At 47.0% G+C, this 26,239-nt stretch overlaps 1 protein-coding gene across 1 annotated transcript; it reads right to left on the reverse strand.

The window, feature by feature from the left end:
* Positions 1 to 2,615: 2,615 nt before the first annotated feature.
* RAB11A (RAB11A, member RAS oncogene family) lies at positions 2,616 to 26,239 on the reverse strand. Its single transcript, XM_061595022.1, has 5 exons — positions 25,993 to 26,239; positions 13,363 to 13,558; positions 11,623 to 11,816; positions 8,401 to 8,481; positions 2,616 to 4,704 (listed from the first exon to the last, which is right to left on the reverse strand). Exons 1-5 carry the CDS (start codon positions 26,033 to 26,035, stop codon positions 4,565 to 4,567), a joined length of 654 nt encoding a protein of 217 aa, XP_061451006.1. The 5' UTR covers positions 26,036 to 26,239; the 3' UTR covers positions 2,616 to 4,564.

A 26,239-nucleotide genomic window follows, 5' to 3' on the forward strand; every position in this document is an offset into this window, starting at 1 on the left:
GATTTTATCCTCGCAACAACCCTGTAAGGCAGGTTAGGTTGAAGTGACTGGCCAAAGGTCACCCCAGTGAGCATCGCAGTTGAAACCCAGGGGCCAAGCTGGGCTTCGCTGAGAGGGCAGGCGGCTATAGGAGGGTGGGAAGCTGCCACATAGTGAGCCGGCATCTTGCACAGTATTGTCAACACTGACTGGCAGCAGACCTTCAGGGTTTCGGGCAACAGGCTCTCCCAGCCCAGTCAACTGAGCAGGCTTGTTCCCAGGCGTAAAGGTTAGCCAAGTCAGTTTTAGCCCAAGAGTGAGGAACCATTTTCAGCCCCAAGGGCCATGTTGCTTTCTGGAGTTACCTTCAGGCAGGACCAGAGAGATATACGCATGGGAGGGTCAATGAACAGGAATTTTACCTTCGTAAGCGGGCTAGTAAGAGCCAGTGTGTAGTGGTTAGAGTGTTGGACTACGACCTGGGAGACCAGGGTTCGAATCCCCACACAGCCATGAAGCTCCCTGGGTGACCTTGGGCCAGTCACTGCCTCTCACCCTCAGAGGAAGGCAATGGGAAACCCCCTCTGAATACCACTTACCACGAAAACCCTATTCGTAGGGTCGCCATAAGTCGGGAGCGACTTGGAGGCAGTCCAAGTAGGCTGGTTTCTACACCAACTCCTGTCCTTTCTAAAGGCAAGCAAGAGGCACTATCCAAGTTCAAGGACGCATTCCAGCCAAGCAAAAATATGCAAGCTCCAAAGCAGGGGCACTAAAGTGTATGGCCCATGGAGAGTCCTATGAGCCATAGAGAGAGGGCTGGAGGGCCGCCTTTTGCCCCTGGGCCTGAGGCTCCACACCCTCCCATTTTAGCCCACCTGCAGTACAGGGGAGGAGCTTGGGAAGTGGCACAAAAGAGCAGCAACAGGAAAGTCTGCACTGAAGGCCTCTCTTTACTGCAGCTGGCAGGGTTGGGGAGGGAGGCCTGTGCTATCCGTCAAGCAGAGCGCAGATGTTCCCCAGGAAGATCCGGGAAGGACAAGATCTTCCCACAGCACAGGAGGAAATGTAATTATTTACATGAATGCTGCATGTGTGCATGGGGGGGAGAGGGAAATGAGCCGTTCTACTTTCCAGGAAAGCCTTACCTAGAATATACAAAAAAGTAGCAGAACCTTATTTTGTAGGGCCAGTAGGGATATATATTTTAATTACATGTATAGAAAAAAAAAGTCTTACCTCAGAGTTAGCGATGGGAAAAGTCCTCCATGAAGGGAGGGCAGACAGGGTAACTCCCCAATTTTGTTCACGTCTCACTGGGAAGTTAGCATGTTTGACTCAGACTGAGCAAGGCAATTTGACTGCTGCACAAGGTGGGAGCGAGATCATCCTGCCTAGGAAGCACCCTAGACTGCAGTAATATGTGTTAACTGATGGAATAGCCCCCACTGGCAGTTTGGGTATGACGGAGGCATACATGAAAAATAAAGGCAACCCAGTCCTCCCCCATCGGTAAGAGAGTGCAAGCTTTCAGATCACACAGAGCTCTTCCTCTAGTAGCAGCATGTGCAGTATGACTGTACGGTTGAGACTGCACTGGATAGATGAACATCCGTTGGCTTTTAGAAAACTGGATGGCCAAAATGAATGAGGGGGCTGCGGGAAGGAGGAGTATAAAATTCAGGAGATAGTGAAAAGCAAATCCAGCTATATATATAATATATATATATATATATACACACACACACACACACACATATATATAGCATTCCTTTAAAAAGGAATCTAAACACTGTAATGGCAATACTCTTTTTAAAGCAAGACAGATTTGTAATATTGGTTGACCACATGAAGGTGGTCTGCCTTGTAAAAAATAAACTGGATTTCTCTTAGCAGTGCATTTCTGCAGTTACAGTCCTTCGTAAACCTTGAAACGTCGCTAAACCTATTGCCATCAATTAAAACCTTCCTGTATCGACAGAAAAAACCTGATTGAACATCCCAAATATAGCAGCTTTCCTCTCTTCCTAGAGTTGTGGAGCTGGGAACAGTTACACTGAAAGAAGGGAAGAAGTCTGTCACTGTCACTCATCAACCCAATAAACTTTACTCCTGGGAGAAGGCCAGTGGCTAGGCTTTCTTTCCAGACTCGGGGGAAAAAAAAAAAGCAAACCATGCTCACGCACACACACTATCTCTGGAGACCTTGGCTGCTGTGCTGAATCTCCAATCAGCTGGGCAGCTGAGTTTTCCCATCTACTCTGTTCTAATTACTGACTGACAACAATCTGCAAAAGAGTTTGAGTGTTCAGGGGAAGGAGCTTTTTGTTCAATGCCCGACTCTCACCCTCTCTTGGGACCATAGGTATTTCTCTCTTACACCATTATGCTGCTCTTAAAAGACACAGAAAATGCACATTGTTCCAAGTTCTGCAAATACGTTTTCACAAAAAAGCAGCATGCAAATGGAAATCGTAAGAAGATTCAGATTTGCATGTCAAATTGTTTTGCATAATTTATTCCAAGTAACTGCATATAACGTTCACGTTAGGAATATCTTCACATTCTTAAATGCCACGTTTTAAATACTTAAATGCCCACAGCAGCATAATTGCAAGGAAGTTCACTCAACAACATTTGACCAGTCCCCCGCTTCTTTATTAGAATTCCAATAATGAATAATTTTAAATCAACCTTAAAAAATATTCAAGGTACAGAATGTGCATACAATATAAAGCAAATTTACAAAAAAGAATAGAAAAAAAATGTGGAAACAGATCAACTACAGGAGAGTATGTCACAAACATGAAGGGACTACAGCAATGCCCTCTGTGCACCTTACACGTCATGAGCATCACAAGACTGACAGGCTGGCCAAGAGATTCAGCACTTTGTACGCGCCTTGTGGGGGGTGGGAGCAGCAGGAAGGAAAGGAAGCCATCTGGGTCTGCGGCATCTTCGCGATAAGCTTCCTTCCTCCCTCTCCTCCTGTCCCCCTAACTCTGGCCACCTGGGGCTATTTCCTCTTCTGGCTTCAACTTGGCTTTCCAAATACCACAGAATTCCAGGCCTGCGTGTGTATGTATAAACACCATTTGTCTGACTAGTGCATTAGAAGTGGGAACATCCTCAAGCAGCAAGTGGGCCCAGAAAAGAAAAGATTCCAAGAACGCATCTGCAGGGATGCACATCTGGATCTCTTGTGCCATGCTCACATGCACAGCCCGGGCAGCTTTATAGAAACCAGGAAGCACAAGAGGGCAGCAGGAAGTCCAAGTACACTACCTGGCAATTACTGGGAAGGGCAACAGAGGCCTCCTGCCGGATCTGCAGACAAGACCTAATCCCATCCTGCGCCTTGGGTGCTTGGTGAAACCAAACCCAATTTTAATGAGGATTCAGATCCAAAGGACTTCAACTGTTAGGAGGTGCCTGCAAGCACTCTCTGTGTCTTTTTGAGAATGACAACAAGCACTGTTGCACTTAGTGGCATGCAAAACAAACCAGAGGCCCAGCTCTGAATCAAGCAAAGTACTGCAAGCCACAGACATTGGCAAGAAAAGCAAGCTGGCTACTGAGCTCACGTGTTTTTCTTATTTTACACGAGGCAACCATCACCAACTCTTTGGGCCTTAAGACAAGTTGCACTTCTTGGCTCAATTCACACAAAACAGCCACCTCTTCCCAACCCCGCAAGCCTGCAGTGACCAATCTCTCGCTTGCTTGCATAAGGATGACAATTTGATTGCTGTGATTGGATAAAAGTCTATCTAGCTCTGTTGAGCCATCTTCAGGAAGTGACACTATTGGCTCTTTGGGGTCATAGCAGCTAGGAGGAGCGAGCAGTTTATTTTGGAAATGTTACTTACATCAGCAGTCCCCCTTAACCTGGTGCCCTCCCCCAGGCATTTGGGGCAACAACTCCCATCAGCCCCAGCTGTGCTGGGCATCAGGTTAAGGGAAGAAGGCTTCTTTGCACCAAGTTGTCCAGAATGGGTGCATCCACCGACATATCTGCAAAGAACTGAGAAAACACTGCCTACTGCAAATAGGCAAGAAATAACTGCAGGTCCTGTGTATTACAAGTGTGGGATGCCATCAAGGGCCACAAGATAAGCCAGCCGATGCTCATGCCATGAGATACAGTATCTAATATTGAGGTTGAAAGGATGCTTAACAGGCTCGTCGTCAATCAGACAGTCATGACAGCAGGAGCATCAGAATTGCAAAGGCTTAAGCTGCAGCAAGCCAGTTCTCCATTGAATGAGCCGACCTTCTTTCAAAATCAGGACAGAACCTTGAGATCTGTCATGATTTTAAAGAACTGCCCTGCTAGGACTAACACTCCGATCATGCTGCAGCCACACGCAAACAAACTGATAATTTGTAATACTGAAATAAAGGGGGGGGAGTTAAGACATGGAGAAATCCAGAAGGAATAATAAAGATAAGATATAACAGAACAGGAAGTGGGGAGGGAGAAAAAGAACAACAACAAGAAGACACCAGAGGGCCATGTGAACTCACAATCTATTTCCATCTCAGACTTGGGGAAATATACACCGCTTCCGAGGAATGAAACTTGTTATATATTTTGACAACACTGCATCTTTGGTTTATTTTCCGTGGTCGGGGGGACGTGGATAGGGACCACGTTGTTGCTTGGAGACATGTCGTTCTCGCGTCTGTCGGACATTTGCTTCTGAGACACGATACGATAAATTTCTGAAAGAGGGAGAAACTCGTCACGACAGATGCTGCACCTTCCCGGGGGCCAACCTCCATCCCTTCCACACCAATTTTGGGCTTGACCTTGCTGCTGCCTCTCCTCACTCCCACTCCCACCCTTTTACGGGCAAGCAATCCAAAATTACCACTTGCAGAATTTGCACTAACTTGTGTAAGTTGTCACCAACTGAACTCACTTGTGGTTTTCTTTTATTATTATTTCAGTGCAGAATTTATTATTTTTTAAATTTCTATCCTGCTCCAGAAGGAGCCCAGCACAGCAAGAAATGATTTATTTTTTTGCAGAATTTGGATTTTATTTTGAAGTCTTTTTTTTTTTTTTAAGGAGTTGGGAAAAATCAATTACAGCATGGATGGGTAACCTGCAGCCATCCAGATGTCCCTGGGGTCCAAATCCCATCAGCAGCTTGGCCAATGGTCAGGGATGATGGGAGCTGGGAGCCTCGCAACAGCTGGAGGGCCACGGGTATCGCATCACTCTAGTGCAGCAGCCTCGTAAAGCCACTGCTGACACCTCCCCTCAACCGTCACCTAAGAGCAACCCTTCCATCAGGCTGCTGCACAGGGAGAGATGGGAGGTAAGGCCGCCCGCTGGGCTCCGCTGACAGCCCAGCTCCATCAGGTTCACCCTTTCCCTGAACAGCCACTTGGCAGCAGCTGTTCCATCAACGGACAGCAAAGGGAGAAAAGAGAAGCACCAACAGCCCTGATGAGAGACGAGCTCCTGCGAGTCCCCTCCTACCACCTAGCAGCAGCCATTCTATCCGGCTGCAGAGCAGAGAAAGAGAGAAGGAGGGCCGCTCCATCAGCTCCACAAAAGGACCCGCTGCCTTTGGCTCCTCCTCTCCCCCGGAATGCCAGCTGGTCATTATGAGAACTTCGTAACTTAAAGAAATGGTGGCCGAGTTTGCTCGTTTTCATCTTCCCTCCCTATCTTTCCGTTTGTGTCATGTCTTTTAAGATCGCAAGCCTGAAGGTACAGACTGGGGTGTTATTTATCCATCTGTAAAGGGCTCTGGGAGCTTTGTCAGAAGAATGGGAGGAAATGCTTTAAATAAATAGCCGTTATTAGCCCACCATTTATTTCCTAGCCCTCCTACCAACACATGCCTGTGTGTTGACCATCTGAAGCACAGCTATGGGCTCAAAGAACAAACTGCATACTGTGGCTCCCTCCGAATCATCTGGAACCAGCCACTGCGAGTGGGATCAGGGGACAATGCCTGCCTCATGATTCGTTTTTGTAGTTTTCTAGACAAAGGTCTTGAAGACCCAGGGATATCCAGGGACAAGCACACAGTTATACAGCATGGCAAAACTTATTTCTATTCACCTGTACTTACGCACGGCTTCTTTCAATTAAGGAAACATTTAACTGGATTTGTTCCATTGAAGGACTGCTTTCTAAAGCTCCCTTGAGGATACTTCCCTAGTAGCGGAAGAATTTGTTCAGGAAAGACACACGTGTGATCGGTATTCAGTGCTTTAGCCAAGATGGGGAGGGGTCATAGCTCAGTGGCAGGAAGTCCCACCTTCAATCCCCAACTGCTCTAATTAAAAAAGAGAGATCTTGGGGCAGCAGCTGGGATTAATTCTCTCCGCCCCAGACTCTGGAGATGCACGGGGTTGGATCCAATGCGAGTCCTACTCAGAGTAGGCCCAGTGAAACTAATAGACACAGCTACATTAGGCCCATCAATTTAATTGGGTCTACCCTGAGTATGACTTCGCTGGGTACAAAGCCTACCACAATTAGTGCAGAGACGACTTGGTAGAAAGACAAACAGCAACGGAAGTTCAATATCAGGCAACTTCCTACATTCAGTCATTTCCACACAGAGAAATTGAGCAACTCTGGAGTTCTGGCAGGAAGCGGAGGACGGGGTGCCCCAGACAGAGAACAAGCCACTCTGAGGTGATCTCAGAGCTAAAGGGAGGCCAGGAGGGGTTGCCGTCCACAGAGATGAGCAGCCTCTCTCGCTCTTCCCTCCCTCTCTCAGCAACAGGGCAGTCAATGTGGCCAGGAAGAGTTGGCTGCTAGAGGCCAAGGAAGGCTACGACATCCAGAGCTGCTAGGGATCCCCTGGGCTTGAAGAAAAATCCTGGGCCGAGGGAACCCCAGATGCTGCAAATTAGAGGAGCTGGGTTCTGCAACAGGCTTGAATTGTGCACATTTGTAAGCACTTTGCATCATTTATTCTGGGTTTCTAGACATGGGAGGGGCAACTGTAGCTCGTTGGTAGAACATCTACTCTACGTGCAGATGGTTCCAGGTTCAATCCACAGCACTTCAAGGTAGGGCTACTGCCTGAAACCCCAGCCAGTGTAGACACTACTGAGCCAGGTGAACCACAGGGCCTGCCCCTAACTGCTGGAGATCAGTTTATGGCTTCTGAGATTTCATCAGGCATTGCCTACACCAGCATCCTCCCCATCCTGGTGCCCGTCTAGATAATGCTGACAGTACAACTCCCATCATACCTGATCATGGGACACGGGGCTGAAGTCCTCAACATCTGAAGGGCACCAGGTTGGGAAAGGGGAGCCTACACCCCTCCAGGGTGGCCTGCCAGGACATAAGGGCTAGAAACCAAACTCTGTGGCCCCATTCTGCCTACAGGCTAGGGAAGGGAGCCTGCTCAGAATGAAACTAAAATCCTGGGAAGACAGTACAGAAGTGACTGGTTCGCTCCAAAAGGGATGGTTCTCAAAAGCGTCACCACAGTGAATCTCCCCCAAGCAGATCCAAAGCAAATCACACCAACACCCTGGGGTATGAGGTTCCTGAAAGAGGTCCTCTACACGCATCGGCTTTGCAGACATCAAGTGTCCCAACATGGAGGGTCACATTCAATGCAGGTATGCAAAGATAGCTCCAAATCCTCCTCTGCTTCCAAGGGGGGGGGGGAGAGAGAGAGACAGCCCTACAGCGCAGGTCTAAAAAGGGCCCATAAGAGACCCAGGGATGAGGAACCTGCGGCCCTCCAGAAGTTGCTGGACTCCAGCTCCCATTAGCCCCAGCCAGCACGGTCAACACTCGGGCACGATGGGAGCTGGAGTCCAACAACATAGAGCAATGCAAGAGATACAGGAATACCCCGCTATACGGACCTTCACTTTACAGACACTCATGAGTATGGACATATTTACAGTAGCACCATTCCCGTTTACGTACGCTCGCTTCGCAAGAACGGACACTTAACGGCATGACGCCACCGCCCGATCAGTTTCCAACTTCAAACTTTTTCTTAAAATAAGGCCTACTATGTTTATTTTAGTTATAAATGCGTTATTTACATCAGTTATGTCCGTATATGATGATTGCAGTGCAGTATATGCATCGATACGTGAAAAAAGGTAGTGCTTCACTTTAAGTACATTTTCGGTTTACGTACTCACTCTGGACCCATTGCGTACGTTAATGTACTCAACAGGATGACCTTCCTTGGAGTTATATGAAGCGTGCTTTGGATCAGACCAAGAGGCCTTCCCAGCTCAGCACTCTGCCTCTCACTGCAGCAAGCCAGGCGCTCAAAGAAGACTGAGAAAAGGCACCCCCTCTCCATTTGCCTCCAGAACCAAGGCCTCTGCGGTTCCCTGCTCCCCAATCTTGGAGGCTCCGTCTTCCGCTATCTTAGCCGATATAGCTCTCCCTCATCAGGTCCAACTCACCTGTCAGAATGGTCTGGAAAGCGGCCTCCACGTTCGTCGAGTCCAAAGCCGAGGTCTCGATGAACGACAGGCCATTCTTTTCTGCAGGGAAAAAAAAGAAAGGTGGTTGGCTCTGGTGGAGCGATCTCCCTGCTCAGTCGGGCGGCCTGGAGAAAAGGCTGCCCCACTTGGTGCTCGAGGGAAGGCCACACTTGTGCTTTCATTGCTTCCCCTCGCAGAAGCGACAGGGACCAGGGGACCAGCTTCATGCCTCTTTTGGCCATGCTGCTTACTGGGACAGAGGCAGCCTCTCTCAAGCCACGCCTCCCTCTTCCTCCAAAATCCTCCCTGAGCCTTGCCTCTCCTCGCACTTCCTGCGCTGCCAGCTGCCACTCCGAGATCCTCCGCAAGCACCCTTCTCTCCTGCATCGCCCTTTGGCCAGCCCACTAGCTCTGCACCATTTGCCTGCTTTGTGCATTTCGTTTATTAAGTCATAAAATTATTTGTATACTGCAATTTCACAAGAAACACCCAAGGGGGTTAGAACAACTGTAATATAATGCAAAACCACAGAAAAATTAAAATAGATCACCAGCTGACTATCATGGAATTTTTTTTTCTTAATTGTCTGCAGAGGCCTGGTGGCAAAGAAATGTTTTCAGGAAACTTTTGAAAGCTAACACGGAAGGCGCCTGCTGAATCTCTGTTGCGAATGCATTCCACAGAAACAGGCCAATGGTACTAAAGGTCTAGTTTTGTGTTGATGCCAAATGAGCCTCACTAACTTGGGGGATGACCAGCACCACTCCTGCAGATTATCTCAGCGACCAAGCTGGGATATATGGGTTCAAGCTGTCCCTAAGGTACTCTGGACCTAAGTTGTTGAGGGCTTTGTAACCTAGCTCAGTAGTAGATAGCAGCCAGTGCGTAGGTTTTAACAATGGTGTCCCATGCCGACAGCTATGGGCGCCCGGTAGCAGTCTGGCTGCCGCATTCTGCATCACCCGGAGTTTCCAAGGGCAGCCCCACATAAAGCAGGTTGCAGTAACCTAGCCTCTAGGTTGCCAACACATGGACTACAGTGGTCAGGCTATCCGTGCGGTATAAAAGGAATTTTAATTACTTTCAGTGGGTCTACTCCAAGTAGGATGAACATTGGATGCAACCCACTGTGCTTGCACGGCACTTAAACGGAGGCACTGTATAAAATATTATTGCGCACCATGAATCTCTACTCCCTCCACACCCCCTGGTATTTGAAGAAGCCTCCTCCATCACATGGACGAGAGTGCTTTTGAACACTCCAGGGGAAAAGCAGAGAAGAATAAGGCTGGCTCAAGTCCAAGGTTTCTCTATAGATCTTCTCTCTCGCTTCCTTAAGTGAATAGGGAAGTGCCCTGTGACAAAAGAGGAGGAAGTCTGGACCATCAGAAAAATTGTACCTTTGATGCAAGATGTTTAATGAATTGGGGAGGGAGGCGCTGTTTCTCTGGGGCTGAGGCCATGAAAGCCAGTTGCCAACTCCTCTCCCTCCCCCCACTCCTGCAGAATTCCTCTCTAGACGGCAAGTGGCATAAATCAAGTATTTTTAATCATGATTAGTGCCACAAAAGCCCAAACCACATTCCAGGGTGAAAAAAACTTAGCCTGAAAACCAAACAGATTTATGAACAAGTCAATGTCTTAATGTCACAACAAATGGCTCCATATTTTAATTGCTCCTGACCTTTGGGGGAGCGGGGGTGGAGGGAGAGAGCATGCACTCTCATTTAATTTAAAAAAGGCCTCAATGCTGTTTAGATTGCCCTCTGGCCACACACACACATTCCTACAATCCACAAAAAAATACATCCACAAATGACATATATTCAAGGGATTGTATCCAAAGTAGCACTAAGTTGAAGTCACTTAGCACTCTTACTTGTTCCGCTGGCAATATGTTTGGGGCTAGCAGCACATTGCTGCACAAGAGAAGGCCCAAGCAGGTTGCTGTTAACTGTTGCACTACATTAAAATTCACCCATCCACTAGCGTAAGAGCCCTCATATGCTAGCAGACACAGAACGTTGGATACACCCCAGGGAAAACCAAGAGCAGGAACCATCCAACTCAGCTGCTCAGGAATCCTGGGCAGCTAACTTCCAATATCCAGAGGAAGGTGGGTGGGGTGGAGTGGGAAGAGTACACGTGAAAATCCAAGGCTACTACCTTTTGCTTCCAATCGGAGGCACACCAGAAGCAGGAACAGAGAAGAAAATACGAAGCTGCCCGATACCCAAGTCAGACCATCAGTCCATCTTAAAAGGGCAACGACAACCTGAGCTCTCACCCCTCCAACACTCCCCTTGCGGCTCTGCTGCTCAAGATCTTTTATCTACAGAAACCAGGGACTGAACCTTGGACCTCTGATATGCAAAGCATGACTCCATGACTAAAGCTCTGACCCCTCCTGCACAGGACAGGCCAAGGAACAAAGGTGCTACGGATAGCTTGTAAGTAAGAGAAGCAAGTAATGGGCTAGGTGGGGTTTCGTTTTGGACAAACATCCCGCCACAGGATGTAAGAAGCCAAGATCGAGAACATCCTGTAAAAAAAATAATACGAGTATGGAAATAAGCAAGAGCCACCCTACAGACTTCTAACAAACCAAGGACCTGCAAAAAAGGGGTCTGCGCCATCTTCCTCTTCCCACATTAATGCCTGGAATCTACGGCCCATCAATCAATGAGTTACAGGGCGGAAGGAACAGCAAACCCCTGCGACCTTCAGAATTGCATCCTTCCACACAAGCCTGCCCAGTTGCCCAAATGTGCTTCCAACTCCCTTGTTTGGGCCCATCCACTACAGAAGAGGAGGGAGGGCATGACCCAGGATAAGGCCTTTTCAGTTGTGGCCCCCTGACTCTAGAATGCTCTCCCCTAAGGCAACTTGCCTGGAGCAGAGGCTGGAGGCTTGGTTGGCTCCAGGTGAAGAGCTTTGTTCCCACATCTTTAAAAAGCTTGGGCAGTTTCACAAAGTTCTTAAATCTGGTTCTTGACTTTTACCTTGGCTTACTGCTCTATGTAGTCTTTATTTATTGCTAGCTTTTATTTTTGCTTAGTTGCTCTGGGAGGTTTTACTTGAACAGAGGAATCCACAAAATAAAAAGTTTGAAAAGTTGAGTGCTCCACCCGGGAGACCGGCAGGGTGTGTGTGGGGGGGTGAGATTAGCTGGCAATGCACCAGCTGCCCACCCTACTGACCTGCAAAGGCTCGGGCCTCGTCTGTCGGAACAGCTCGCAGATGGCGCAAGTCGCTCTTGTTGCCCACCAGCATGATGACAATGTTGCTGTCCGCATGGTCCCGCAGCTCCTTCAGCCACCGCTCAACGTTTTCATAAGTGAGGTGCTTGGCGATGTCGTACACCAGCAAGGCCCCAACCGCTCCCCGGTAATAGCTGCGGGCACAAGCATACAGCCCAGGTGAATGAATGGACAAATGGCTCACTACAGTTACACAGAAGAACAGGGTTAGATACAAGATATATCTACACGATTAGGCACAAGATTTGTTGTTGTTGTGTGCCTTCAAGTCGATTTTGACTTATGGCGACCCTATGAATCAGCATCCTCCAATAGCATCTGTCGTGAGCCACCCTGTTCAGATCTTGGAAGTTCAGGTCTGTGGCTTCCTTTATGGAATCAATCCATCTCTTGTTTGGCCTTCCTCTTTTTCTACTCCCTTCTGTTTTTCCCAGCATTATTGTCTTTTCTAGGGAATCATGTATTCTCATGTGTGAGGTACAAGATTAGGTACAAAAATAAAACATGCAGCTCATTAAAACAACTGAAAGCAAATACACGTAACTATACATTTTCTTTCCTCTCAAGAAGCCAGCACAAAATCTCTCCTGATCTGCATTGTAGCCATAAATTTTTTTTTGTGACCTCTCTTATTATAGGAGGAATCATCCCTGAAGCAAAATGATACCAGATCTTCACATGATTTTCTTAGAAGGTTTCTTAGAGAGGCTGTTTCACCCTCTACTGCACTAGCCATATAGGTTACAGGGCAGAAGGACAGGAGCAACAGCTTCTATCACCCCAGCTCCACAGAAACATAGCCATTCGGTAACCAGGGTCTAATTGAATCGTCCACTTAGAAAGATACTTATACTGAATCAGACCATTGTCCCATCTACCTCTGTGATATCAGGTGATTGACAGGTGGGTGGCTCCACAGATCTGTCAAACATGGCCCGTGAGGTGTGTGGGAAGATAACAATCTGGGCCACTGGACTAGAAAGGTTCCCCACCTCTGTTTTAGAGGCCTGGTTTTCAGCTGTTGGGTTTATTTATTATTTATTTATTTTATTCGATTTCTATACTGCCCACAGCCTGAAGGCTCTCAGGGCAGTGCACAACATAGGATAAAATACAATAGAATCACAAAAACAGTAAAAGCATACATATTAAACAATTAAGCGACCTGATATACATTAAAAACTAAAAAATAGAATTAAAATGCCTGGGAGAATAAAAAGGTTTTAACCTGGCGCCGAAAAGATAAAAGTGTAGGCGCCAGGCGCACCTCATCAGGAACACTGTTCCATAATTCGGGGGCAACCACCGAAAAGGCCCTAGATCTTGTTACGACCCTCCGAGCTCCTCTGTGAGTCGGAACTCGGAGGAGGGCCTTAGATGTTGAACGTAGTGAACGGGTTGGGATGCATTACTGGATCTCAGCCTGATCCAAGGCGGGTTGCAACAGCAGCACCGCCACCAGTACATGGCAAAAAAATAAGAAATGTTTGAGTTAAATGTGAGTCCCAGATCCACAAAAGTTGAAGACTAGCATCTCGGAGAATGCAATGGGATGTACCTCACTGTTCCATCTGGGGCAAAATATACAGTATTTTCAAACAAGAGGCCCACAAGACTCATCACATAGATAGGGCTCATGTGACCTGCTCCCAGGGAAGACTCATGCAATGGCCCACTTACGCCGACGTGATCGCCCTGTATCGCTCCTGCCCCGCTGTGTCCCAGATCTGAGCCTTTATTGTCTTGCCATCCACTTGAATGCTTCGTGTTGCAAACTCCACCCCGATGGTGCTTTTGCTTTCCAGGTTGAACTCGTTGCGCGTGAAGCGGGATAGAAGGTTGCTTTTGCCGACACCGGAGTCACCAATGAGAACAACTGGAAAGGCAAAAAAAGAGAGCAGCTTCAAAAAGGGGGCAAATGCACAGTCTCCTCTAACGCCTACTAGAGACCTCTTGGCTGGTTCGCCAGGCCCTCCCATTCACAGCAGGAGTAGGGAACCTTTGGCCCTCCAGATGTTGCTGAACTACAACTCCCACCAGTCCTAGGCAAGCATAACCAACACCCAGGGATGATGGCAGCTGCAGTTCAGAAACATCTGGAGGACCGCAGATTCCTGATGCAGAGTTGCTAACAACAAATGCACTTATTAGTTGCTTTTTTCACGAGAGGTCACCCTAAGTGACTTACAAATGATACAAACATTAAAACAAAGTATAAAAAATAAAATGAAACCCTACACACATGTAACTGTCTGCTATCTTTTCGGCGCCTTTTGAAGACTTTCCTCTTTCAACAAGTCTTTTAAGTTGAGACCTATCCCAGTCTGCGTCTGTGTTAGAATTGCTTGTTAATATTTCTTTTAATAATGTTTTTAACCCTTTTTTAAAAGATGTTTTTAACGTTTTGTTTTAATGTATTTTAAGGAGTGTTTTTTATGTTCTAAAGTGTTTTTAGCACTTCTGTTTGCCACCCTGGGCTCCTGCTGGGAGGAAGGGCGAGATATAAATCAAATAATAAAAAAAATATATAATAAAAATTAACGTAACAGAGGTTTTTATTGCACTACCAAAATGTTTTGGCTTCCGCCTTCATCAGCTGCTATCATACAAATGCTGTTACCAAGGTGGCAGTTATAGAGCTTTGAGGATGGAATGCTCAGAGGGGCTTCATTTGCAGAAGCTAAGTGATGCTGGTACTGTCCTCCAGGTTCAGGCCATGTGGTGCCAATGTGTCCAGAGAGTAAATCCAAAAGTTCTCCCTTTTAGTCAATGGTGCTGGATCTGTTGGCATCTCTATAGTTGTTACAGAAAAGTCTAGCAGGCCGTAGCCCTTAGTGGTGAAATGTTTTGCAACTGGTTGCTCCACTTTTTTTTGGTCAAGATTGCCAATTTGTGGTTTCTGAAGCGTGTATGTAGGTCACTTATAGTTTTTCCTACATATTGGAGAGAGATATATAGCAAATGAAGCCCCTCTGAGCATTTGTATGTTAGCAGCAGATGAAGGCGGAAGTTGAAACATTTTGCTAGTAAAATAAAAACCTCTGTTTTGTTGATCACAATTACGTGTGTGTGTGTGTGTGTCACAACCTGCTAAAAGATATGCAAGAAAAAGGCCACAAGTGTACCTAATAACCTCAGTGAAGGAGAAACTGCCAAGCTAAATGTTTAAGGGAAAAGGGGGGGAGGGAGTAAGGTTACGCAAGGGGATTTATGTTTTTAAACTATATAACTGAAATAGAGTGCATCCACACACAAAATCAAAATGAGGGATTTAAAACTAAACCACAGGAAAAAAGCAGAGAAGGCTGAATGAAATGTATCATTCCAAAACCATCAAACATTGTTCATCTTTATTAAAGTTCAATGGTTCTAATGTAAGGTTTCCTGCATCACTAGGAGATTGGGCTAGATGAAATTTGGGACTTCTTCCAACTCTATGGGCTGTATCCAACTAAGTTTCAGTCAGAGTAGACCTCTATTAATGGAAAATTAACTGAAATAAGTATCAATTGAAATTAATAGACCCAAGTTAGGTGTGTTCATGAATTTCAGTGGGTCTGTTCTCAATACAACCCTGCGGTGTCTGCTAATCCAGCGTAATGCCTTCTCCGGCCTGTATACATCTTGCTGATTCAACAGCTACAATATCCCCTATTATATAAAATACTCAGGCACAGGCAAAACATTGGTATTCTTTCAGAAAGAGACATTTTAGTTGATGTTAACATGTCTATACCATAGTCTCAGCCACCCCACTAGGATAATTTTATAAACTAAACTATTAGATCTGGAATTTTATATCCAGTAACCTGTTCAATACCATTGTCCAAAGATGTTTTTAATTTTCGCGTTTTTGGAGGATATGTATTCAAGCAACCAACATGAGTTCCCACGTTTCTGACACGTGCCACAATCCAATTTAGATATAGTTCTCATTGCATAGGACAGCCTTTCCCAACCTGGTGCCCTCCAGCTGATTTGGTCTACAACTCCCATCAGCCCAGCCAGTGTGTCAATGATAGTGGCTCCCAGACTCACTCACACACTCACTCACACCCCTTGAAGACTGCCCAAGGGACTTGGACCACTTAATGATTTTTCTCCCTGTTGTAGCAATTGTAATTCAATAAAAGAAATGAAGCAATGGAAATACAATTAAAAATCAATGTGTATATTTAATTAGATGGATGTGCTGTCTCCCATCTGAAACCACATATCCACACAGACCACCTGAATGAAGCTAATGGACCACTGCTGGTCCACGGACCACATTTGGGAACCCCTGTAGATGTCTTTCCCCAAACTTACAGCTATTAAAGTGCTGGAGGTATTATTCAAAGTCTTCTGTGCTATGGGATGCAAGACTATAGATGATCTTACTTATTTCAAAATGGCAGGTTTCCATTCAATTAATGTTTACTCATAATAGACCCACTGAAATTAATGGGCCTAAGTTAGTCATGGCCATCAATTCCAATGGGTCTACTGTAGGAAAAAATAGCTGAATACAACCCAGTTTTCAAATGATCAAGGGAAGGACAGGCCCCTCCCCAATCCAAGGAGCAACTGCAGACAGCTTGCTTTTTTTCTTGCTTCCAGGAAAGACACTCTGCTCCAGCTGCCCATTGCCCTGGGACTTCAGAGATGAAGGGATGCACGCTCTGGCCTCTGAGAGCAACCAGAGTAAAAAGGGATAAGGGATACCCTCTGTGTGTGTGTGCCACTCACACCCCATTATCACTGTAAAAAATATGCCTATGTTTATATGGTTACAGTCTCAGTGCTCATTTTGGTCCATGCATGCCAGAAACGTATCAAAAAGAGAGGCTCATTCTTTTTATAGGTCAAACTGAAGACTCTCCATCCGCATCACTTAAAAACAGGGAGAGGGGAAAGGCTTTGATCCAGAAACAAGCATGACCTGGGTGTGATCCTGCAGCAATCGCCGCCTTCCAGGACAGGCATCTTTGCTTTGCAATCTTTCCCCCACCCTCCAAATTAAAATAAAGCAATCATAAATGGGATTTGGTTTAATCAATTACTGCACGAATCTCACCACGCTGCCCACCCCCTCCACCACATTTTAGAGGCTTCACACACACACCCTACAAGCTAAAGAGCACAACCTTAGAGGGAGCCCTTCCATCAGAAAAGAGGCAGCCTCACTTCTCTCTACACACACATCCCTTCAGCTGATTCAGCAAACCGGGAGCCAAAACTGCGGACTTTCCACACAAAACACCAGGAAGAGACACGCTAACTGTTTGAGCTCATCAACAGCTAAGATCAGCAGGCCGTGTCTGGGGGTTTGATGCCAGACTCAGAGAAAACCTCCTCTTTGAGCCAACATCGCCCAAGATAAGGTGCCCTCCAGATGCTTTGGACTACAACTGCCATGGCAGGGCACCGGGTTGGAGAAGGCTAAGCCACAGCACCTTCTCCACTTACTCAAAGTAAGCCCATCAGCACTCTTTGACACATAGAGACATTAAATACACACACAAGGTGTTGTTTGCTGACTAAACACAGGTTTAAAAAAGGCTGCAAAAACTCCTTTGACCTAGAAGTCAGGGACAGATCTTGGCATTTAGACGGTTCCCTTTCTACCCTGAAAACCATTCCATCTGTAATAGGGAGTGTGAGCTTAACTTCCCTCCCTAGAAACTTTTTTTAGTGGCCACTGAAGCCAAGTCTGAGCAACTTGCCAGCTCACAAGGTCCTTGAGAAACCTCCCATTTCCGCTTCCTGCACCAGGGACTCTGTGCATGTGTGTGGAGCAGGAGGATTCAAGGTACCTACTCATCCACAAGTGTCAGCCAGCGGTCCAACATTTATGCCCTGCCTGCCCTCCCGAGGTCACCAAATGAACTTTATGCTGAGTAGGGATCTGAACCTCTGTCTTTCCTCTCCTAGTTGAGCATTGGAACCACTATACCACCCTCAAGCAGGCTGGTGGGTCACATTCAGTTTGGGCAGGCTGGTTTAAACCCTTTATTGCTACTATGAAGTGGCCTTTGAGAGGGGGAGAGTTTTAGTGAACAATGGATGACTCTTAACCCACGCTTACGCCCTTATCACCACTGCACACAGGCCGGAGAACATGAAGTCAGAGAGAAGTCAAAGGAGCTGTCTAGGTTAGTGGCTCCCACACTTTCCCCCCCCCATGGACCACCTGAAAGAGCCAGTATGGTGTAGTGGTTAAGGTGTTGGACTACGACCTGGGAGACCAGGGTTTGAATCCGCATACAGCCATGAAGCTTGCTGGGTGACCTTGGGCCAGTCACTGCCTCTCAGCCTCAGAGGAAGGCAATGGTAAACCCCCTCTGAATACCGCTTACCATGAAAACCCTATTCATACGGTCACCCATAAGTCAGAATCGACTTGAAGGCAGTCCATGGACCACCTGAAATCTGCTGATGGTCTTGGCAGATCACTTAATAATTTTTCTCCCTGTTTTAGCAGCTGTGATTCCACAGAATTCAAATTGTAATATAATAAAATGTAAGAAATAAAAGACGCAATAAAAACATGATAAGAAATCAACATGAATATTCAGGGTGATAGATGTGCCATCTCCCATCTTCAGCCACAAATCCACAAACCACCTGAATGAAGGTTGCGGACCACAGTTTGGGAAGCCCTGGTCTGGGCGGTTTTAAAAATCATTTTAAGTCTTCTTTGGGCTGGTGAAGCAGGGGAAGCTTTTCCTTCCTTCCAACTCATATTTTATTGCAACACTCATGATTTAAATATATATGTGGGGCACAGGATGCTTCTGAACGCTGTTTGTGTCTGGGGGTGGAAAATTAGGCCCCTTGCATCAGAGAAGGGATGGCCAGAGGTTTGGTTGAGAATTCTCTCCATGGTAAAGAGGGGGAGGAATCTACAGAAGGCTTTGGAATGCAAAGATAGGGGCAAGGGGGAAAAAAAACCTGTACCTACAGGACAGTCAGAACTTATCCAAGGGCACTGATAAGTCACAAGTAAGGGTTCTCATTCATAATAGGAGGGACAACCCACTTCCCCAAAAGGACAGTGGCTTTCTTTTCCAAGAAAAAGCTTATGAGCACATTTCTAGGTACACAACAAAAGGCGCAATCCGACTCGCATTTACGCCAGGCTGAGGGGAGTTGGATGCGGCAGATCTCCAGCTGAGCTAGCTGGGTCCCGGCTCAGTCGGCATGAATCCCTCATCCCGGCTCAGACCAGCACAAGTGGAGCAGGCCCGAAACAGGGGCATGTCAAGGACGTGGCAGAGAGGAGGGGACTTAGGCCACTTCCAACTCGTGTTTGGAGCGCTCCTGCAAATCCCAATCCAGGCAAAAGTTACGCCGGGGAAAAGGTCAGTCTAAGAAAATAACTGCAATAGAAGCCAACGGAGAGGGCTTACTCCCCGGAAGGGGTATTTGGAAGAGCAGGCTTTTGTTTTCTGGTCCCTGTGAACAGCTCCCAGCTGAGCAGGCATTCAGCCAGCCCAGAGGCTCGTGAATAGCAATTGGATGTGGCAGAATTTTACTCCGGCTTCCCCTGAGTTGGAGCTCCGTAACGCAAGCAGCACATGGACTGAAAGCCAGACCAACCTGCTCATCCAGTTCTTGTGGATTTTATTGGTAGCAAATAAAAGTGGGGGAGAAATAGAGTCCAAGGTACAGACAATCAGCTGGTCTCAGCAACTCCCAAGGACAAACAGAGAAGAGGAAGTGAACTAACGTCGGTGTACAGTCAGACGGCTCAAACATCTACAACTAAAAGCAAGGAGATCAGCCCTTGGGCCCAGGATTGATCTTCCTGTACTCCAGCTTTCCCCAGCCTCCTAGTCCAGAACATCTGGAGGACAACTCCCATCGGCTCCGGCCGGCAAAGCCGTGCCCGCTGGGGCTGATGGGAGCTGTAGTACAAATCATCTGGAGGGCCCCAGGTTGGGGGGGGGTGCTGAGCTAGACCATTTTGAATAGGCTGAGGCGATACAAAGAGCCATAACGTAAAGGGGAGAAAATGGAGTAACCTTGAAACAGTATGAAAGCAGGCACCTCACTGAGAAGAGGTAGCCGATCAGTTTTGAAAACGCTTTCTGTAAACGCACTGATGAATAGCTGGGAGGATTGCCAGGCCAGGCTTACACGTAGACCCACATTTTCCATTATTACAGTTTAACAAACTCTTCTTGTGGCTCGCCTTCTGGTTCTTGCTGAAAGGGATTAAAGCAAGAGGAGGAAAAGAAAGTGCCCACAAGGGCAAAGCTACTCCTAGACTGTTTGCCCATGCAAGTGTCACTAGAGCAGAGTCTGTACTACACCTCTTCCCAGACGCCTCCGTCCATCAGAGAGGAGAAGAGCACCCTCTCCAGAATGCAGAAGAAAATTCTGGGAACTCACTGGACACAAGTCATGTACACAGAGATGACGTAATGATCACTGTACTTGTATGCATTTCATTGGCATTTCATTTCCATCTGACCTCACTATTTACAACCCCCCCCTTCCCAAACCATCCATCCGTCTGTCCATGCCCTAGTTACAGCAGTGTACATTTACACACACACTTGTAACTCAGGCTAACACTTCACATATCTGAAGAAGTGAATTCCAGTCCATGAAAGATTATGCCACAACAAATTCACTTTAAGGTGCCAAAAGATTGCTGCATGTGCTTGCAACAGAACAACACGGCTACCCCTCTGGGAACCGTTACTAAATAAAAATATTTTCCAAGGGCGCTTCAGCACATGAGGAGAGGGGGCAGCTTGCTGGATTTCCCCAGAAAGGGGGACAGATCATGCACCAAGGCAACCAAGACAATGTCCATCCTCAAGCAGGTCAAAACGGATCCAGTTTGATCAGAACTGAGAGCTACCACACTTTCTGAGAAGATCCACCTTGTCTGCCATAGCTCCACTGGAACAAAATCAGGGAACTACAGTGCTGCATAAGGGGTCTTGCCACCTCTCCCCAAAACTACAGGTTTAGGTTTGGTCAGAACTGTTGTATTGCATTTGACTGCAGCAGCGTCATTGTTCCAGAAGCAGGCCAAGGTTGTGCTCAGCAGCAGAACAAGCCATCAGCCAAAATGGGGCCTCACATGACAGGGGAATAATCTACACATCTCAGTGTGGGAAAACGAGCTCCTCGCGAATATTCAAAGTAGCAGTTTCCTAAGCACAAAGACCACGTTCCCCAGCAGGGCAATTCAAAGTCAAGCTTGCAAACAGCCAGTTCCCCGTGGTGATTAAGAAACGACCCCCAGGCCACTGAGCAGAGACATTTCTGTAAACTGCTGAAGTGCCTAAGTGACATGCATGCAGGTGGAGATATAGCCTTTCAACATTTTTAGTAACCTAATAACCTTGAGGGAGTCATTTGGGGAGCCGGCACAGTAGCTAAGCTGGGCTATCAAGCATGAAGCCCTCGGTTCAAATCTAGATTCCTTCATGAGGTCCTCAGGTGGCCTTTGGAAAGCCTCTGTTTGCCACCCTCTGCAATCTGCAACATTGGGATAAAACTGAACGCAGGAAGCTGCCTTAAATGGAAGTCAGACCACTGGTCTATCTATGTCAGTATTGTCTACACTGACTGGCAGCGGCTCTCCAGGATTCCAGTCAAGAGTTCTCTCCCAGCCATACCTAGGGATGCTGGGGACTGAACTTGGGACCTTCTGCATACAAAACAGATCTGCTCTACTAATGAGCTACAACCCTGACCTACCATACAGGATTGTTGCAAGGGTTACATCAGCATAACGCATGTGAAATGCACCAGAACATACTACATGGCTGTCTGAACAGACAGTGCAGTGCAGACAGACACAATGCATTTCATGGGTCCTTGGGATACATCAGCAGAGGAGTGGTGAGCTGCCACCATGGAAGCTTCACTTATCTTTCCTACTGGAGAAGGTGTACAAGGGAAGGGCAGCAACATGTTCAGCCAGCGCCTCAACAAGAACTGCTGTTTACAACAAATGCCTGGCACACTTGAGAGGAATTTACAGGCCTGGTCATAAGGAAAGCTGGTTCCAAAATAAGAGGAAACAGTTCAGTATGCGTTTCCAGTCATGCGGCCTTTGTTTCTAAAAGCCAGATGTATAACCTTTGCAACACTCCCTGTGCTGAATTAAGGCCCAGTTATCTGGGCAGCCGAGCATGTTATTTCCCAACACATCCTGCTGACTATGGGGGGGGGACACCTCTGCTGAATAATCAACCTGGGAAGAATGCCTGCATATCTCTGAGGAGAACTAATGCTCTAGCAGGCTGATAACTGTTCTGCAGTAACAACAAGACTGGAAGTGAGGTCAGTGGCTGGATGCAAGATCTCGGTTGCTAGAAGGGGGTGCAGTCGTGTGAAGCAAGGAGCTGCATCAGCATTTCCTATGGCACTAAACGACCCAGTGCCAAGCCCGAAAAGAGCTGTGCTCCATTTGGTTAGCCCTGTTTATACCCTGACTGAAAGAGCTTCTCAAGGCAAGCGCTCATCCTTGCTGCTGCTAATCTCTGCTCAGAAATCTGTTAATAAGTCCCTTAACTCTTCACATTCAGCAGTTTCTAGACAATCCATCACCACCTCCCTGCAGTTCAGCTGAGCTAATCACGCAGGACATACATTCTTTTGTGTGATAAGAGCCGGACAACCCACAGCACCAACACCATCACTCCCAAGCAAGACAGATAAAACATCCCACATTGAAAGTTGATTATTTATTTTGCCTGTCCTATCCTACAGGAAAATGCACTGCATTCTTAAAAAACTCTATGGTACATTTTTAAAATCGCAAGCTTACAACACTCACTAGCTAACCCACTCCGTTTCCCCCATGCACCCACCCACCATTCCAGCAAGTGGAAGTTGAGGTTTAGACATTAAATCACTTGCTCTCTGGTTAGCAAGTCCTGAACCTTTACCAATCACTTCCTTTAATTCAAAGCGGGGGGAGAAACAGCAAAAATTCAGAGGGAAACCAAGACCACAAAGCAGTGTGTACAATACTTTTACAAAGAAGATTTCACACAAGGTCAAAAAAAAAACCCAACACAGACAGAGAAAACTAAACTGTCAAGGATAAGGTTCATCTCATCCTTAGACATTTTTCCTGACGGGGAAGTGTCTCTCCCGACATTAAGTTAAAGGGCAGCCCACAAAAAAAAAGTTATGAACTATCATAGCATTATTCATTACCACAGTTAGTGGTGGGGCTATCCATAGAACTAGGCTGCCACCCCTGCACCGGTCACTGTACCAATACTGAGGAAAAGCCCACCCTCGCCCACGAAGCACGCCCTTCTAAATAACTGCTACAGCCAAGTGGGGCAGAAGCATAGAACACACAGCAACCTGGGCAACAGACTCAAAGTAGCACTTGGGAGACCTAACAGTGCAATATATATATATATATATATATATATATATATATATATATATATATATATATATATATATATATATATATATATATATATATATATATATATATATATATATATATATATATATATATATATATATATATGTGTGTGTGTGTGTGTGTGTGTGTGTGTGTGTGTGTGTGTGTGTGTGTGTGTGTGTGTGTGTGTGTGTGTGTGTGTGTGTGTGTGTGTGTGTGTGTGTGTGTGTGTGTGTGTGTGTGTGTGTGTGTGTGTGTGTGTGTGTGTGTGTGTGTGTGTGTGTGTGTGTGTGTGTGTGTGTGTGTGTGTGTGTGTGTGTGTGTGTGTGTGTGTGTGTGTGTGTGTGTGTGTGTGTGTGTGTGTGTGTGTGTGTGTGTGTGTGTGTGTGTGTGTGTGTGTGTGTGTGTGTGTGTGTGTGTGTGTGTGTGTGTGTGTGTGTGTGTGTGTGAGACAGAGAGAGAGAGAGAGAGAGAGAGAGAGTGAGATTTAGGCAGCCAGATTCTACAGTGGCCAACAAATATTGATACAAGTCCTCCTTTTTGCTTTGCGCCACCCTTTCATTCCCTGAGGGCATCTGATAAAGCAGGCCAAATTATGCCTTCCTCGCTTTATTTTTAAAGATGTTTTAAACTGCAGTGCCTTTTTTAAATAACCAGTCAGTGGGGTGGGTTGTGAAGAGAGTCTACCCTAGTCAACTTCTGCACTCATTTTGTGTTGAGGCACTGCACTTTTTCACGCTCTTGTTAGCTGTGACAACTAAATAGAGCCTCAGTGTCCAAAGGCATTACATCTCCCTACGTAGCACAAACAGAGGATAAACTAACTAGGAGAGGGTTGCTGCCTGGAAGGCTCGCTTGAGGGCTTCCCAGAGACACCTGGCTGGCCACTACCTGAAACAGGAGGAAGGGAACTAGAGGGATCCTTCTGGGCTGATCCAACCAGGATTCTTACACTTAACACATAGCTGTCTGTGTCTCTTACTGGATGCAAACGCTACGTTAATTTCACCAGACACCCCCACAAGTACTTTAATTTCATTATTGTGGAGATACTGTTTTTCAAACTTTCTCTTTAGTTGCATTCCTGGTGAGAAAGGAAACAGAGGAAAACCAGTTCAAGAGTGTCTTCATAGAATTTCAGACTTGCCTTCTGCATACTCCATGCTCCTGTTTAGGGCTGATGAGCACAGCAGGCCACTGGCTAATTTCTGATGGACCACATGGCTAGAGACTCTGAGTCAGCCTTCCCCAATGGTGCTGGCTGGGGCTGATGTTTTGGAGAGCACCAGGATGGGGAAGGCTGTTCTGGTCAACCACGTGCTGTGTCCTGCCAGATGCCGGACCTGTCCCCTACATTTTTGCTGCTGTCACTAGGCGACAGGGTGTGCATGTCTCAACAAGCAGGTGCTGAGATTCTTGCAGTGAACACTGGTCTGAGTGTCCCCTACTCTGATGCAGCAAGGTACCCGGGCTATTCTTGAGCAAGAGCAAACATTCAGGACTACTTACAGACATTAATTCAGAAACCCTAACCTACTCCATATGTCTGTATTCTTATATAATTTATACCCCACTTTTCTCCCAAGGAGGCCAGACAGCACACATGGTCCTCCCCACCCCCTCGTTTTTATCCTCACAAGAGCCCTGTGAAGGAGGTTAGACAGAGATCATAACTAGGGTCAAGGTCATCCAGTAAGTTTCATTGCCAACTGGGGATTTCAGCCCTAGCTCTCCTCAGTCAAATCTGACATTTCAAACACACACAAGGATTTTCAGGCAAAAGAAGCAGGCCCTGACAAGCTGAAACTAGCCTGACCTGAACCACACAGAAGCCTGTGAAAGTGTAAAGTAGGTGTAAGGGAACCTTTTGCCCTCCAGATGTTGCTGAACTCCCACCATCCCTCCCCATTGGTCATGCTTGCTGGGGCTGATAGGAGTTGCAGTTCAGCAACATCTGAAGGGCCAAAAGTTCCCCACCCCTGGTATAATGGTTAGAATGTTGGACAAGAACTAGAAATATCCAGATTCAAATCTCCCTCACCCATTAAGCTTACTGAGTGACCTTGGACCAGCCACCATCTCTCAGCCTAACCTACCTCACAGGATGGCTGTGAGGCTGAAAGGAGGGAATAATCGAATCACGCACAAAGAACTATGCACATTGAGCTCTTTGGCACAGATTAACATGGGGCCCCGAGAAAGACAAGGACCATGTGTGCTGCCTTGACCTCCTTGGGATAAAAATAGAATATAAAATAAGAATGCAAACTTAAAACATCCTACCGGAGTGTGTGAATGTGTGTAGAAAAAAAATCCAGGAAAATGGCTAGAAGGAGACCATGTGGTATACCACTCTGTTTTAGCCAAAACATCAAGACTGCCCTCACTTTACCTTGTGGGCAGCCCAGATTTCAAAGACGAAACACACACGCAAAGCCACAAACCAACCACTCACAACAGCCATCTCACCACTGTGCTACCCCATTACAAAGCCAGACAGCCCACTGTCTTTGCTGAGGCAATCAGTAAACTAATTTTAAAAAACCAACATCTTGTACAGCGTCTTGGGAAAGTGTGGTGGTGGTGGCGGGGGGGGGGTTGGTAACTAAACAGGGCCCTAGATATTTTATAGAAGGGGGAGAGAACACGAGATGGAAGGAAGGGGGCAGGGCCTACCCTTACAGGGGGGAGAAAAGACATGGGAAGGGGGGAAGGGGAGGTGGTGGAGGGTACCCTGGAATTGGGGGGGAGATAGAAAAAGAATGGGGAGGAGTAAAGGGCTCTGGGGAGGGGGAAAGGGGGGCTGACCTGGAATTGGGGACGGGGCGCGTCAAAAAAGGGATGGGGAAGGGGAGAGAGACAAGGGAGGGAAGGGGGAGGGGAAAGCCGAAGAAGGGGGCCCTCTTCTGGAATTGGGGGGGCTGCCGGCCCACCTTTGAAGAGATAGTCGTACTCGTCGTCGCGGGAGCCCCCCATAATGACGGTACCGGCGGCGGCGGCGCCTCCTCCTCCGGCCTCTCAGCTAACAAGGAAGCAACAGCCAGAGAACCCCTCCCTGCGCCTCCTCCTCTTCCTCTTCCTCAGGATCACGCACACTTCAGTTCCGCCCACTAGCAGGCCCTCCCTTCCTTCCTTCCTTTCCCGAGGAGCGCTTCCGGGGTCGCCGCCCACTTTGTGGGA

This window comes from Rhineura floridana, chromosome 14 (assembly GCF_030035675.1).
Source record: "Rhineura floridana isolate rRhiFlo1 chromosome 14, rRhiFlo1.hap2, whole genome shotgun sequence".
Taxonomy (NCBI): Eukaryota; Metazoa; Chordata; class Lepidosauria; order Squamata; family Rhineuridae; genus Rhineura; species Rhineura floridana.